The sequence below is a fragment of the Salmo salar genome, chromosome ssa01 (genome assembly GCF_905237065.1).
Source record: "Salmo salar chromosome ssa01, Ssal_v3.1, whole genome shotgun sequence".
Lineage (NCBI taxonomy): Eukaryota > Metazoa > Chordata > Actinopteri > Salmoniformes > Salmonidae > Salmo > Salmo salar.
In genome coordinates this window covers 134,441,932-134,457,573 of record NC_059442.1, presented here as the reverse complement: position 1 = coordinate 134,457,573, position 15,642 = coordinate 134,441,932, and the positions used below count along the sequence as shown (strand labels likewise).

At 42.8% G+C, this 15,642-nt stretch overlaps 1 protein-coding gene across 2 annotated transcripts; it reads left to right on the top strand.

Moving 5' to 3' along the window:
• The first annotated feature begins 4,652 nt into the window (after window positions 1-4,652).
• ggt5 (gamma-glutamyltransferase 5) lies at window positions 4,653-13,738 on the top strand. Of its 2 annotated transcripts, NM_001173727.1 has the most exons (12): window positions 4,743-4,930; window positions 8,252-8,379; window positions 8,497-8,592; window positions 8,881-9,076; window positions 9,783-9,943; window positions 10,113-10,259; window positions 10,390-10,520; window positions 10,604-10,788; window positions 11,003-11,094; window positions 11,232-11,344; window positions 11,530-11,640; window positions 12,758-13,738. In NM_001173727.1, the coding sequence occupies exons 1-12, from the start codon at window positions 4,752-4,754 to the stop codon at window positions 12,902-12,904; spliced, it is 1,686 nt and encodes a 561-aa protein (NP_001167198.1). In that variant the 5' UTR covers window positions 4,743-4,751; the 3' UTR covers window positions 12,905-13,738. The 2 variants fall into 2 exon arrangements, with proteins under 2 accessions (XP_013984142.1, NP_001167198.1); XM_014128667.2 differs by lacking the exon at window positions 11,530-11,640 and having other exon boundaries at window positions 4,653-4,930.
• Window positions 13,739-15,642: the final 1,904 nt, after the last annotated feature.

Here is a 15,642-nt window from a genome sequence, read left to right as displayed (position 1 = left end):
TTTTACAGTGCATCCATTTTTTTTAATGGTAAAATAAAATGTAAAATGACTTAGCACTTCATATGTTATGAAGGGTTTGTCTATCAGTGGTTGACATTGTGTGATTGTTTGTGCTTGCTGAAAATAATGGTGTTCTATGTAGCTGTTATAATTCAATCAACTTTTGCAAAGCCTTTATAAAGGCCTGCTTAATGTAAAGTGCTTTTGAACAGCACCATTTACTCATGAGTGTGTAAAAATGATGAAATTCACCATACATTCTTGACCATAAGTATTTAATGAGAGACCAGAAGATACAACAGGTGAGGGACAGTAGATCTGAAGCTCTTTATCAATAGCAGTTCTTCAGATAAGAAACTTATAACCCATTTCTGTTTATGATTGCATCATTACATAATGAAAGAAAAACAATGTTGTGTAGCCAGATAGTTGCCGTAAAACCTGACAGTCTTGCAGACCCATCTGCATGCCCATGGTCTTGACTCAGAGCAGATGTCCAGGGATTCAGGGCAGAAGTACATATCTGAAGGATTTTTATATAGAGACCCAATTAGACATACAACCTCTCCCTCCTAACTGTGTTTGAATGTGCAGTCCTAATCCAGGCTCTTGTCCTCTCCTTTCTAGACACCTACAACTCTCTGTTAGCTTGTGCCACCAAACCCTTGTAACTTATCCAGAACGCTGCAGCCCGCCTGGTGTTCAAACTTCCCAAGTTCTCCCATGTCACCCGCGCCTCCACACACTCCACTGGCTTCCAGTCGAAGCTTGCATCTACGACAAGACCATGATTCTTGCCTATAGAGCAGCAAGGGGAACTGCCCCTCCCTACCTAGGCTATGTTCAAACCCTAAACCCGAGCACTCCGTTTTGCCACCTCTGGTCTCTTGGCTGTCCTACGGGTCAGTTCCCGCTCAGCCCAGTCAAAGCTCTTCTCTGTCCTGGCACCCTAATGGTGGAACCAGCTTCCCCCTGAAGCTAGGACAGCGGAGTACCTGCCCATCTTCCCGAAAATGTCTGAAACTCTACCTCTTCAAACAGTATCTTAAATGATTCCCCCCCACAAAAAAAATATATTTTCCTACTGGCACTGACTTTGCTGATAACTACTTTGTTGAGTGGAAATGTACTTGCTATGACTTTAGTATGTGGTTGTCTCACCTAGCTATCTTAAGAGGAATAAGATCTGGATAAGAGTGTCTGCTAAATGACTAAAATGTCAATGTAAACTGTAAGTGGACTCTGCCTCCCCCATCCTCCCTCCGTCTGCCCCCTGCCTCTCTGACATCTGTTTCTCTGTCTCCCCCATCCTCTCTCCGTCTGCCCCCTGCCTCTCTGACATCTGTTTCTCTGCCTCCCCCATCCTCTCTCCGTCTGCCCCCTGCCTCTCTGACATCTGTTTCTCTGTCTCCCCCATCCTCTCTCCGTCTGCCCCCTGCCTCTCTGACATCTGTTTCTCTGTCTCCCCCATCCTCTCTCCGTCTGCCCCCTGCCTCTCTGACATCTGTTTCTCTGTCTCCCCCATCCTCTCTCCGTCTGCCCCCTGCCTCTCTGACATCTGTTTCTCTGTCTCCCCATCCTCTCTCCGTCTGCCCCCTGCCTCTCTGACATCTGTTTCTCTGTCTCCCCCATCCTCTCTCCGTCTGCCCCCTGCCTCTCTGACATCTGTTTCTCTGTCTCCCCCATCCTCTCTCCGTCTGCCCCCTGCCTCTCTGACATCTGTTTCTCTGTCTCCCCCATCCTCTCTCCGTCTGCCCCCTGCCTCTCTGACATCTGTTTCTCTGTCTCCCCCATCCTCTCTCCGTCTGCCCCCTGCCTCTCTGACATCTGTTTCTCTGTCTCCCCCATCCTCTCTCCGTCTGCCCCCTGCCTCTCTGACATCTGTTTCTCTGTCTCCCCCATCCTCTCTCCGTCTGCCCCCTGCCTCTCTGACATCTGTTTCTCTGTCTCCCCCATCCTCTCTCCGTCTGCCCCCTGCCTCTCTGACATCTGTTTCTCTGTCTCCCCCATCCTCTCTCCGTCTGCCCCCTGCCTCTCTGACATCTGTTTCTCTGTCTCCCCCATCCTCCCTCCGTCTGCCCCCTGCCTCTCTGACATCTGTTTCTCTGTCTCCCCCATCCTCTCTCCGTCTGCCCCCTGCCTCTCTGACATCTGTTTCTCTGTCTCCCCCATCCTCTCTCCGTCTGCCCCCTGCCTCTCTGACATCTGTTTCTCTGTCTCCCCCATCCTCTCTCCGTCTGCCCCCTGCCTCTCTGACATCTGTTTCTCTGTCTCCCCCATCCTCTCTCCGTCTGCCCCCTGCCTCTCTGACATCTGTTTCTCTGTCTCCCCCATCCTCTCTCCGTCTGCCCCCTGCCTCTCTGACATCTGTTTCTCTGTCTCCCCCATCCTCTCTCCGTCTGCCCCCTGCCTCTCTGACATCTGTTTCTCTGTCTCCCCCATCCTCTCTCCGTCTGCCCCCTGCCTCTCTGACATCTGTTTCTCTGTCTCCCCCATCCTCTCTCCGTCTGCCCCCTGCCTCTCTGACATCTGTTTCTCTGTCTCCCCCATCCTCTCTCCGTCTGCCCCCTGCCTCTCTGACATCTGTTTCTCTGTCTCCCCCATCCTCTCTCCGTCTGCCCCCTGCCTCTCTGACATCTGTTTCTCTGTCTCCCCCATCCTCCCTCCGTCTGCCCCCTGCCTCTCTGACATCTGTTTCTCTGTCTCCCCCATCCTCTCTCCGTCTGCCCCCTGCCTCTCTGACATCTGTTTCTCTGTCTCCCCCATCCTCCCTCCGTCTGCCCCCTACCTCTCTGACATCTGTTTCTCTGTCTCCCCTGCTCCAGGGATAGGCAGCAGAATATCTCGCTTCTCTTTTCGTCTCTTTCCCATCCCCTGTTTTCCTCGCCGCCTTCCCTGTTCTTGTTCATGCTATTTCTAATTTTGTCATCCTCTCACCCTCCCTGTCTTTCTTGTTTCTATGTGTCCTTCTTTCTGTGTAGAAAATCTACAACCCCCCCTGGAGTTCTTCATATTTTATTGTGTTGCAAAGTGGGATTAAAATCTATTTAATTGTCTTTTTTTTTCAACGATCTACACAAAATGCTCTGTAATGTCAAAGTGAAAAACAAAACACTAATATACCTTGATTAGATAAGTATTCATCCCCATGAGTCAATATGTTAGAAACACCTTTGGCAGTGATTACAGATGTGAGTCTTCTTGGGTAAGTTTCATAAGAGCTTTGCACACCTGGATTGTGCAATATTCTCCCAAGCTCTGTAAAGGTGTTGGGGATCATGGCTAGACAGCAATTTTCAAGTCTTGCCATAGATTTTCAAGCAGGTTTAAGTCAAAACTCTAACTTTACCACTCAGGAACATCCACTGTCTTCTTGGTAAGCAACTCCAGTGTAGATTTGGCTTTTGTTTGATTCCAGGCTGTATCACAACCGGACGTGATTGGGAGTCCCATAGGGCGGCGCAATTTGGCCAGTGTTGGCCGTCATTGTAAATAACAATTTGTTCTTAACTGACTTGCGTAGTTAAATAAAGGTTAAATAAAAAAACCGAAAAAAATATAGAGATATGTGTGGTGGATGGTACAGTATGTGTGGATGGTGTTCGTTGTTGTCCATGTAGCCCTCTCCCTGCTGTCTGTCTCTTATCTCTGATCACATCTTGCACCCCCATTAACCCTGTCCCCTGGCACAGTTTGGTACCCCTGAAACATTTATCAGTTGCTTTAATAATTAACCACACACAAGCTTATGGCATATACAATGAAGACAGAATGTGAATGAACGCTCTTATCTGATACTTTGCTTGTCAGGTAGAAGCAAATCTCTACGGGTTGGAAAGACACTGTCACTGAAAGTGACGTTATTACTAAGTGCCTGCATGGGCTCACAAATAATGATTACTGCAATATAATTTACTGATTAGTTTAGAGGGTTTTAGTTTCTATGATTTATAATTGAATAAACCATTCACTTTTACTTCTACGTAAAATCATTTTTAGTTCAGTCCTCCAATAGCTTGTTATTTCTTTCACACTGTTTTGTGTACTCTGTTTCTCCACTACCCCAGGTTCTAATCTTTCCCCCTCTCTCGCTCTCTCTTTCTTTCCAGGAGTGACTCAATTGGACAAATACTCTTTCGGGAACTATATTTCCGCCTCAATGGATGAAAAGCAGATTTTTGCTCACTCATCTGTTTGGCTGTTTATCTGCTTCCAAGTACACTCTAAAGTAATGCTTGTTGGCATCACATTAAAAAATATCCCAAATTCCCATAAAAACAAAAAAGCATTCTGACTACTACATTAGTAGTTAGGAAATAGTTGACATATTCTCCTCTTTTCTACCGTAGGTATATAATTCAGATGTTGTTTATTCTGTTGTTGCTAGCGATATTCATATATATAATATATGTATTTATTTATTTATCGCGGACCCCCTGCAGTGCTTCCGTCTGCAGACCCCGGGTTGAACACCCTGGTTTAAAACATGGATGATGATAAGCCTATGAAATGTATAATATGCCACATTCCCTATAATGTCATCTAATATAACATGTCTCAAGAGAATACCAGATTTACTTTAACTTCTTGAGCACTGATTTATTTCTTTTTTTACGTGTGGGGGAGGGGGATTTGGTGCATAAGTAGGAGGGCTTATTGCCAAATGTACCACGCGCTCCTGTGACGGGACTATACAATACCATTCTCCGCTGGGCAGAAAGTGTTCTTTGAAAAGTTTTACTCCTGAAAGTATGGCCAGATATAAGCCCTGGCAGTTTGGTTGCTGTCTCTGTATTGGATTATTGGGTGCTATACTATCCATTTGTCTCTGCATAGCCTTCGATGTATTTATCCACCGAGGATGCTCGGAGGACACCTTCAAGAACGCGGCGGTTTCTGCGGATTCTCAACTTTGCTCAGAGATTGGCAGGTATAGTAGAGTACGGTTGCTTTGCTTAGTTAGATACGCTCTTAGAAAAAAGGGTTCCAAAACGGTTCTAAAGCTGTCCTCATTGGAGAATCAATTTGGTTTCAAGTAGAACGCATTTTGGTTCCAGGTAGAACTCTTTTGGGTTCCATGTAGAACCCTTACTACATGGAACCGAAAAGGGTTCTTCCTGGAACCAAAATAGTTATTCAAAAGGTTATCCTATGGGGACAGCTGAAAAACCCTTTTAGGTTCGAGATAGCACCTTTTTTTCTAAGGTACAGCTTGTGAGGATTTATTTTAAACATCTTATTTGAAGTTTTCACTGTTATCAATAGGAGTGTGATCTAAACAGGTGTTTGATGGTTCTGTAAAATGGCTCAACTGGCCTCTTTAGGCTACAGGTTCAAGCCATGTGCCTTATCCTGTACTGTACAACATAAATTGAAATGTCAATATTGCAGGGATAGTCAATCTTTACTGCAGGGATTAGAATCTTTGTAGACTATTTATTTTCAACCGAGTCAAGCAAGGTGCAGTGAGATATAAAATGTAGACTAGTGAACAGTAAACGGATTAAGGGATTTGATAGGCTGTCATGGAGATTATGGGCTGAAGAACATTTCATTGTATTGCATTGAACCCAAGTGACTTGATTCAACTGTGACTGATCAGATCTATAGCTTTACTTGTATTACAAAAAAACAAATCAAGTGTGCCAGTCAACGGCAATATCTGTAAATTCAGAAAATGTTGTCCGACAATAAACATTTGTTATGTTTTTTTTATCTGACTTTTCCCAAGTTTTTAAGCACACTGACATGTTTTGTGTATTCAATGGCTTGAGCTTTACATTCCTTCGGTATAATCCCTAACTTGGCATTACCATTTTGTTAATGTGAGGGCTACCATGACCTTAAATAAGTAGCATCAAATCAAGCTTGAAGTCAGCTCCTCAAGCAACAGAAAATATTCAGTTTTGTTAGCTGAACCGGTAGTGGTAGAGCACACACCATGCTTTTCTCTGTTGAAGGTCACTATATGTCCCCTATTGGCGAGATGCATCCAGCGAGCAAATAATTACAGGAAAGAAAATTAGGAAAGGAAAGGAAGAAGGAAAGGAAGCAAGGAAAGTGTGCTAGGAGAGGTGGAAATGAGCTAGGACAGGAAAGTAGATAAGGAAAAGGAAGCTTGAAAAGAAATGAGATAAGGAAAGAGAGTTAGTGAAGGAGGAGAGGAAAGGGAGGTAGGGAAGTTGAAAAAGTTTGAGAACCCCTGCTTTAAAATGCTCTGGATAAATTATGTAAATGAGTTCTCATGTAGTGAGAACATGTAGTGATTAACCACAGCCAGTAAATGGCGATATTATAGGTTTTAGTTACAGGCTAGTTTTAGTGACAGGTTGCTGCGGGGCTGCAGCTAGATACTATTACTATCGGCTGCAAAAGTTGTCGCTCTTCAGCAATCCATTTCCTTCTTCAGTTGGGTGAAACTATCTTTATCCTTCGCAAACAATGAGACATGAAGACACTCTAGGGGTACAGATTACCCAACATGCACCACCTGACTGGAGGAGAGAGGATGTAAGGACCGTTATAGTTGGACATGCTTCTGTCTGGTGGGACATTCCCACTGAATGTACATGTACAAACCAAACAAGCTGTGTGATGACACCATGGCCTCAGATCGCCATACAGTCCCGTCTATTGTTGTTTAACAAAGAGAGGAAATGAGAAAGGACACAAGGCTTTTAATACCTGTGTCGTAATATTTTTATGACCCTATTTTAGTGACCCGGAAAAGTCCCGCCAGACATTAATAAGGGGTCATGGCTTTCATCTGGATTCACTTAGTCAGTCTTTATCTTGGAAAGAGCCAGTGTTCTTATTGTTTTGTATGCTCAGTGTAGATGTAGGATCTGATTCATCAGTGAGCCGATGCCAAAAATGATGTTCTATTAACAGGAAATGGCGAGACAACAGTAGAAACAGATGTGAATGCTTCACTTGACCCTGTGTTCTTAGAAAGTCTTAAAGTTTTGAATTTTACTCCCATAGAAAGAGGTTATATAGGCATATTTGATTATTTTACTGGGTCCTCTTTGCTTTCTTTCTGAAAGATCATGTTTTTTTTCATTCAATGAGCCCCAGGCAAATTCATCAGCTGGCAAATGTTTGTCATCCTCAGTGATTATGACCATCTTTAATGTAACCCTGATCAAACCTCTGATTTAAAATATCCATATGTAAAAAAAAAAAAAAAAATCCTCAAGCGACCAAAGTGAAAACAAGGACCCATATAAAAGTAACATGTTAGATATGATGAGTGGTATTCAGAAATAGTCAGTTTCCTCTGTTAGCTGTGCTCTGACAGGTTGAGACATGGTGCATGGCCCAAACTTGCCTCTTGGCATGGGATTTGTCATTCTGACTTTCCCTTGAACATAACATAACTTAAGTTTAATTAAAATTACTCAACTACAGGAAGCTGTGACGTGTGTGTGCATGTGCGTGCGTGTAGCCTATGCGCACACACCTGTCAAGTATTGTTTATAGTGGAGCATTGAAGTTATACTGTAATGCAGGGTTTCCCAAACTCTGTCCTCAGGACCCCAAGCGGTGCACATTTTGGTTTTTGCCCTAGCACTACACAGCTAATCAAATAATCATGAAGCTTTGATCATTTAAATCAACTGTGTAGTGTGTCGTGGAAATTCTAACCAATAAGGAGAGACTTTATTTCTTCAAACAATCATACTTTAATATCGATTAATTATTGCAATAATGAAGCTGGTCAACGAACCACCCGTAGGTGATTCGTCGAGAGCCCGATGATACAGGAAATGCTGATGTGTTATATAGTAGACCTAAAAATTCTTAGTCATGGCTCGTTCCACCCCTCTCCGGCAGATCAGGGCATCATAAGCTACCTTGTTTTCTTCTTGTGGCTGTGTGTATCGGGTGTGTGAGGTAATAGCGCACAAACAAGTGATAACGTTAGTTCTGTTACTCCTCTCTGTTCAAGCCAGCCTCTGTTCACCTCATATCTACACACAGAGTCAAAGTGGAAAAATGCCAGCTCCTTCTTACAAGACAGTGGAAATGTACTGGTTTAAGGCTCATACAGCGCATGTACATAACAAAGTTAACCATTAAGAAATATCAAATTCATTATTCATTACATTGTCTCTGCTAAACAAGCTTAAAAAGCTTATACACAATTTTTCACCTTACAAGTGTTAGGGCAAAAACCAAAACATGCACCCCTTGGGGACCTGAGGACCGAGTTTGGGAAAAGCTGCTGTAATATGTGCTGTGTTTCCAGAGACATACTGCTACAAGGAGGGTCGGCAGTAGATGGGGCCATTGCAGCTCTGTTGTGCACCTCACTGGTCAACCCACAGAGCATGGGCCTGGGAGGAGGCTCTATATTTACTGTTAGGGATACATTTGGTGAGTCTGTTCTTTACTGTTCTTTGCTTCTGTGTTACTGTACCGTGTACGGTTTAGCCAATAATGTTTGTGGTGGAATTGTGTGACCTCTACATCTCTTTATCAATCTATTCTCAGGTAAGGTGAAAACCTTCAGTTCGAGAGAGACTGTCCCACAGTTATTCAAAGCGGACCTGCTGAAGGGCTGTCCCACATCTGTCACATTTATCACAGGTAGGTAGACTTGCCAATTGATGGAGGAATGAATGAATGGATTGATGGAAGGATCAATATACAGTATGAATATGTAAACATTGCATGACAACAACAACTGATTCAAATTCAAATTACTCCAAGACCACTAAAGTAGAAATGTATTTTAGTATTTCTAACATCAAATGTGAACAAACCACAAGCCCATGTCTGTACCCCTTTAATTTTGCTCTCTGTCCTGGAGTGTGGCATCACATATCTCTTTTTGCTTGTGCTTTACACCTCTTCTGCCTCTGTGGCCCCTGGTAGGTAGTCAATGGATTGGCGTTCCTGGAGAGTTGCGTGGGTATGAGGTGGTTCACAGACAGTATGGGAAGCTGCCCTGGGCCAAGCTGTTTGAGCCCACCATTAGACTGGCCAGAGAGGGATTCCCTCTGCCGCCCTACCTGGGACGCCTCCTTAACTTCCCAATCATAGAAAACCTGGTGAAAGCAACATCACTCTGGTAGTACATCTCACACTGACACACAGGAACTCAAATGTGTTCCATTTGTTCTCATTCTAACCATACTTCTACCTAAAACAGGCATTTTCCCAAATGAAAAGTCAACAAAGTTGTTTCAAGGTGCATGTATCTCAGTCAGAGAAGTCCAGATATCCTGTCCTATTACCCTAGCATTGAAGCTAATAATAAACGTATTCTGCTGTAGTCTTTATCGGTTGGCTCAGACCAAGTTCTCATCCGTATGGTTGTGCGGTACTATACACAGACAGACTGCAGAGGCTTTCCTAAAGCCCAGCCCTGGGATTAACATCAAAGGAGGTTGTCTCCCCTCAGCTCCCCACTCTCCTCCCCTCTCTCCTCTTACAGAACAGAAGTCTAAGCAGTAGCACAAGATCTGCATAGAGAAAGTGCCCTTGGCCCCCCAGCAGATGGACAGGGGGATTCACATATACTCAGGGATCATTTGAGATGCTAATAGGTTTCCACAAGCTGCTTAGGAAGGGAGATATTTATGAAATTAGGTGGTAAACAGAGATGTAATGTTTGTTGGCGGTAGCTACTTCTCTGTCCTATCTCTGTAATCCAGTGAAGTCGCGTCACATCCAGTAATAGGCTATGGCATGGCTACATGTGCATGTTTATGTTTGTTCTCTTGTCTTTTCCCAGTTTATGGTTGCTATGGTATAATGAATGCATTCCCCTCCAGTGAGGTGTTCTGCCACAAGAACAAAACGGTGCTGGGCATGGGGGACATATTGAAGTTCCCTAAGCTGGCGGAAACCATGGAAACCATTGCAGAACAAGGAGCAGATGCCTTTTACACTGGCCAAATTGGACTTGACTTGATCCAAGATGTAAAAGCAGCAGGTGGGTGAGGTTGGTATGTGTAAATGAGAGAGAGCGAGAGAGAGAGAGAGAGAGAGAGAAGGAACAAACTATATCCCCCAAAAATGTATATGAAAACTCAAGCTTGTTATGTTTTCTTGTCTGGATTGCTCACATGGATAGACATACTTTGTTCCCCGTTATATTTTAGGTGGGACCCTAACCATGGAGGATCTGAAGTCATTCCAAGTCCGAGTGGAAGATGCCTGGACTGTTCCTCTGGGAGATTACCAGATGCACATCCCTCCACCTCCAGCAGGGGGAGCCATGCTTGCCTTTATTCTCAACATCATTAAAGGTGCATGATCAAATACTTTCTCAAGTCTTTCAACTCAAATCATCGTGGTAGCTCACAATCATTGAACAGTTCCAAAATGTCCCTTCATCGGGTAGTAGAGATTTGAATGGCTGTTTGTAACCTTTCCCAGGGTTTAATTTCACCCCCAGGTCCATGGAGGGGGACCAGAAGGTCCTGACCTATCACTACTACATTGAGGCAGCTAAATTTGCTAAAGGACAGAGGAGACGCGTCCGCGATCCTGTCTTCAACCCTAAAAAAGTAAGGATCTGAGAATAACTGCCTCTTTAAGTGTATTCTGTACTTTTCACCCACTAATATGTGAAATACTTTTTTTCATGTAGGATGCATCGTATATGGTGGACTCGGATTTTGCTGATCAGATCAGGGTATTGATCAGTAATAACCGTACCTATAACAACTCCTACTACAACATCACACCTTCCCCTGACCGCTTTGGGACCACACACGTGTCAGTCCTGGCTGAAGATGGATCTGCAGTCTCTGTCACAAGCACCATCAACCAAATGTGAACCTCTTCCCTCGCTGAGATAGAGAACATTGCAGAACAGTAGCTACGTCCCTCTAAATAGAACACTGTCTACTGTATTAGAACACAATCTCCTTCTAAATATGAATATGATGGCAGTCCTGACGGCAAACAAACCAGCTAACACTGCAGATTTTGGAGTTGTGTACTCTTCACTTGGCTAACAAAACAGTCTTTCTTTCTCTCCTTGTAGTTTTGGTGCAGCGATTTACTCTCCTAGAACAGGCATCATCCTTAACAACGAGCTGGCGGACTTCTGTTTTAGAGCAGAGAGAGTCAGTGCAGGTAGATTCAATGTTTTTAAATGAATGTATCACTTAGGCCTACCTATCTAACCTCTAACTGGTATTCATGGGGTGATATCTTATTATATAAGTCTATGGGTGATATCTGTGTATATGATTATATCTAATTTCTCACAGGTGAACAACCTCCCTCTTCAATGGCTCCAGCTATACTGAGCTCCAGCTCTGGGAAAAAGACCCTTGTAATTGGGGGATCAGGGGGCAGCATGATCACCACCGCCATGGCCCTGGTGAGTCTAGATTCAATTTCTACCAATTTCACAAGTCTGACTGTTCCTTCTCAACCCATTACCATCTGAGAAACTGAGAAAGGGATCCATAGGGCCTCATCAACTCTCTCTCGCTCTCTTGCTCTCTCTCTCTCTTGCTCTCTCTCTCTTTCTTTCTTTCTTTCTTTCTTTCTCTCTCCTTTCAGTCAATCATGAACCACCTTTGGTTGGGGATGAGTTTGAAAGAGGCCATTGCTGCTCCTGTAGTGTTTGTTGACGGCAACAACAATGTGAACTTTGAGCCTACCTTTGATAAGGTAATCCCATGTTCGTATCCTCTCAGTAAACCAATGAAAATGACAGCCAATGTCACTGCAATTGACTGCCTGAGAGCAGTGACCATTTGAGAAATGTAAGGAACTTGTATGTCGGCCCTGTATTAAAGAACATAAATGCTTAAAGAAAAGTGTGATAAATAAAAACATATACCAATTTCATTTAAGGACCAAAAAACGGACAGCTGTGCCATATAAATTGCAAAATAGTTGGGAAGAGATTTTCGATGTACCCATTCCATGGCACATGGTTTATGAATTGATACGCAAAACAACGGCGGATTCAAAACTTCGAATTTTTCTATTTAAATTACTATACAAAATTCTTGCAACCAATAGAATGTTATATATATGGGGGATACAATCTTCCCAGCTCTGCAGATTCTGCTGTGAGGAGGCAGTCATTAGATCATTTATTTTGGTATTGTCCATATGTAGCTCGTTTTTGGTCATATGGCAAATAGAAATCCAAAATGGATGATGTTGAGAGATAGATGGGAGGGGTTGAATGGAGCTGAAGGGTGGGACTAATAACAAGATAACCAATGTAAAACATATGGGGTCTGTAAAATGGATATAGGTTCAGAACTTTTGTGAAATAGCACAGTTACAAATAGAAATCAAACTGGATGGACATCAAAAATAGAGGAAGGACTAAAAACAAACAAAATATAACTATTGTAAAATAGATTGTGTCCGTAAAATGTGTATAAGATATATAAACTGAAGGTAGAAGCCTAAGTGTTTATTGGTTTACACCAATTGGGGGAAGGGTGGTAGGGTTTGCGGGGAATAATAAAGGTATATTCTAAAAAAAGTATGTATGTCTATATAGGTATGTGTATGTGTATATGTATGCATGCGTGTATGTAAAGTATATGGATATATATTTACCCAAAAATATATGGGGAATTGGAAATGATGCAGACAATTACATTGATGGAAGCAACATTTTCTCCCAATATTAAGGTGGTCCATCCCTAAAAAAATGTACACTGAGTAAGTGTTGCTTCATCGCAATCAAACCATGACGTGGAATAGGTAAGGATTGCGAGTGGTGCTTGTTTTACCCTGACTAACTGTCTGTCTGTGCTTTCAGTCTGTAATAGAGGCCCTAAAGGTAATTGGACACAGAGTGACAGACTACCCATACTTCTTCAACGTGGTCAATGCTGTGGCCAAGGAGGACAGATGCATCACAGCCGTGTCAGACGGCAGGAAGCAGGGCAAAGCTGCTGGCTACTGACCAATAGAATACCAGGACATTAAGAGGTCTTACTCAGGTCTACAGCCAAGTAGTGGGCCTCAGGACACTGCAGTAGATCCAAGGGGATCATCATTTTAGTGAGATGTATTTTTATAGTTCATTTATGTTTATATATTAACTATTTTTCTAAACCAACAGTCCAAGAGCCTTAAGAAGAATCAAATGTGCCACTTGACAAAATAGTTTGGCCTTTTTTGGGGCCTCTCACTTTGGCACTCAAATGGATGGAGTTTCACATTTTACAAAGTGCATACAGTACATGTTTGTTCTTGAGGATTTACTGTACAGTACACATACAGTATAGTGAGGTCCTGAAGGAACTGACATGGGAACAGAAGGTCAGTACAGCCTGTCAGCCTGTGGTAACACGGGGCTCTTGCTGTGACCACAAGGACCTGTCAGATTCAGGCAGAACATGTAACAACACAATCCTCCAAGTTCATTTATTAGTCCTTCTCTGGAGTGTAGTAGCAATACTCTGAGACTCACACATTCACTAAGATAAAACAGGCTTTCTGCAGCCCCCTTTCGCAGTACATTGTAATAGAATCAACATCTGAAATAGCAAGTAAATCGGTTAGAGGGGCTGAATGAATACTAGTGCAATAGTGATAGTGTGCAATCTTACAAAAGCTATAATGGCACATATTACCAAAATGTGAAAAGTAATGTGCACTGATGTTGATACTGTGAGAGTACTGTGTCAGCTTTTTATGTATTTAATTGACCTCACCAGGGCCTGTTGTCACAAATGTACAGATTTATATAAGTCCCCTCCAGGTCTATTAAAACTTCAACTAGTGTTAACTTTCAGCATGTTGTGTCTGAGATGAATACTAATTAGTTCTACTTTTTCTGTTTGCCCTAAAAGAGGTGAGAACAGCTTCCCCCGACGGAGACAAAGGCAATAGTAATGAGATGTGTTTCAATAGTGGAGCTTATGAATGAGTAATGATCTCCGAAGTGGATCCTCCCAGGCGCTAGATGTGAATTATGAAAACATGCAAATCTGCTACCCAGTGTTAGGTGCTGGTGTCTGGTGTTCATGTGGGATCATTTGGAGTAAAGGAGCTCAGTCTTTGGTATGTGGCAGAGTGTTTCATCAGGTTTAGCTGAATGATAGTAAGGCTCTCGTGAATCAGACCATCTCGAACACTCGTGGAAATGCTTGACTAAAGCGTTAGTTAATAATCAACTCTCCAATACAGCATATTCTCTGTCCAGGCCATGCCAAAGCTGTAAAATAGTTGCTGTAAAATAGTTGTTAAAAGCTTTGCCTCATAGTTTTGTCTCTGTTTTGTATCCTGCTCTCCAAACGTTTTAGTGCTTTATGTTCCTTTCCTTCCAATAATACATTGAGCGATGTGCTATGACCCTGTCAGAAGAGACAATATTATTGAGGTCATGTCATGAGCGTTTACTGAACTCTTGTTGGTGGGAAATGATTGTTAGAGTCATAAACTGTAGCTCTGCAGCACATGCTGTTCCCACTTTCACTTTTCCCGTTGGCCATAGTATGTCACATAGACTATGTCCAAAACATGACGCTAAAGAGAATAGACACAGGTTCAATATTTTCTAACAGACCTTGTCCCTTTTTGTTTGCTATATTTGGTCATAGAGTATATGGTCTATGTTATGCATTCACTATATCCCTGAGTGGCACTGAAAATAGTTTCAGGTTCGGTTTACATTAGTTTTCTTGTTATCCTCTATGCCATTATGACATAATGGTTTCATGTTTACTGTCCAAATAACATGCATCAAGTAAACACATGCAATATATAGTTTTTAAAAAAAGTGTGGAAAAAAAGTTATGTAACACTTAGCCTTACAAGATAAAAAATTATCATCAATAAATATGTTGTCATGGTATAGGCAATGTGATGCCGAAACGTTGGTGGTTTAGCCAATACATTTCTGGTAGCTTATACAGTGGTTTTGGAAAGTATTCAGACCCCTTGACTTTTTCCACATTTCTTAACGTAACAGCCTTATTCTAAAATTTATTAAATTGTTTTTTTGCCCTCATCAATCTACACACAATACCCCATAATGACGAAGCAAAAACAGGTTTTTAGAAATGTTTGCAAATGTAAAAACTCAAATATTACATTTACATAAGTATTCAGACCCTTTACTCAGTACTTTGTTGAAGCACCTTTGGCAGCGATTACAGCCTTGAGTCTTCTTGGGTATGATGCTACAGTACAAGCTTGGCACACCTGTATTTGGGGAGTTTCTCCCATTCTTCTCTCAAGCTCTGTTAGGTTGGATGGGGAGTGTCACTGTACAGCTATTTTCAGGTCTCTCCAGAGATGTTCGATCGGGTTCAAGTCCAGGCTCTGGCTGGGCCACTCAGGGACATTCAGAGACTTATTCCGAAACCGCATTGTCTTGGCTGTGTGCTTAGTGTCGTTGTCCCGTTGTAAGGTGAACATTCGCACCAGTCTGAGCACTCTGGAGCAGGTTTTCATCAAGGATCTCTGTACTTTGCTTTGTTCATCTTTCCCTCGATCCTGACGAGTCTCACAGTCCCTACCGCTGAAAAACATCCCCACAGTATGATGCTGCCACCAACATGCTTCATCATAGGGATGGTGCCAGGTTTCTTCCAGATGTGACGCTTGGTATTCAGACCAAAGAGCTCAATCTTGTTTTCATCAGACCAGAATATCTTGTTTCTCAAGGTCTGAGAGTCCTTTCAGTGACTTTTG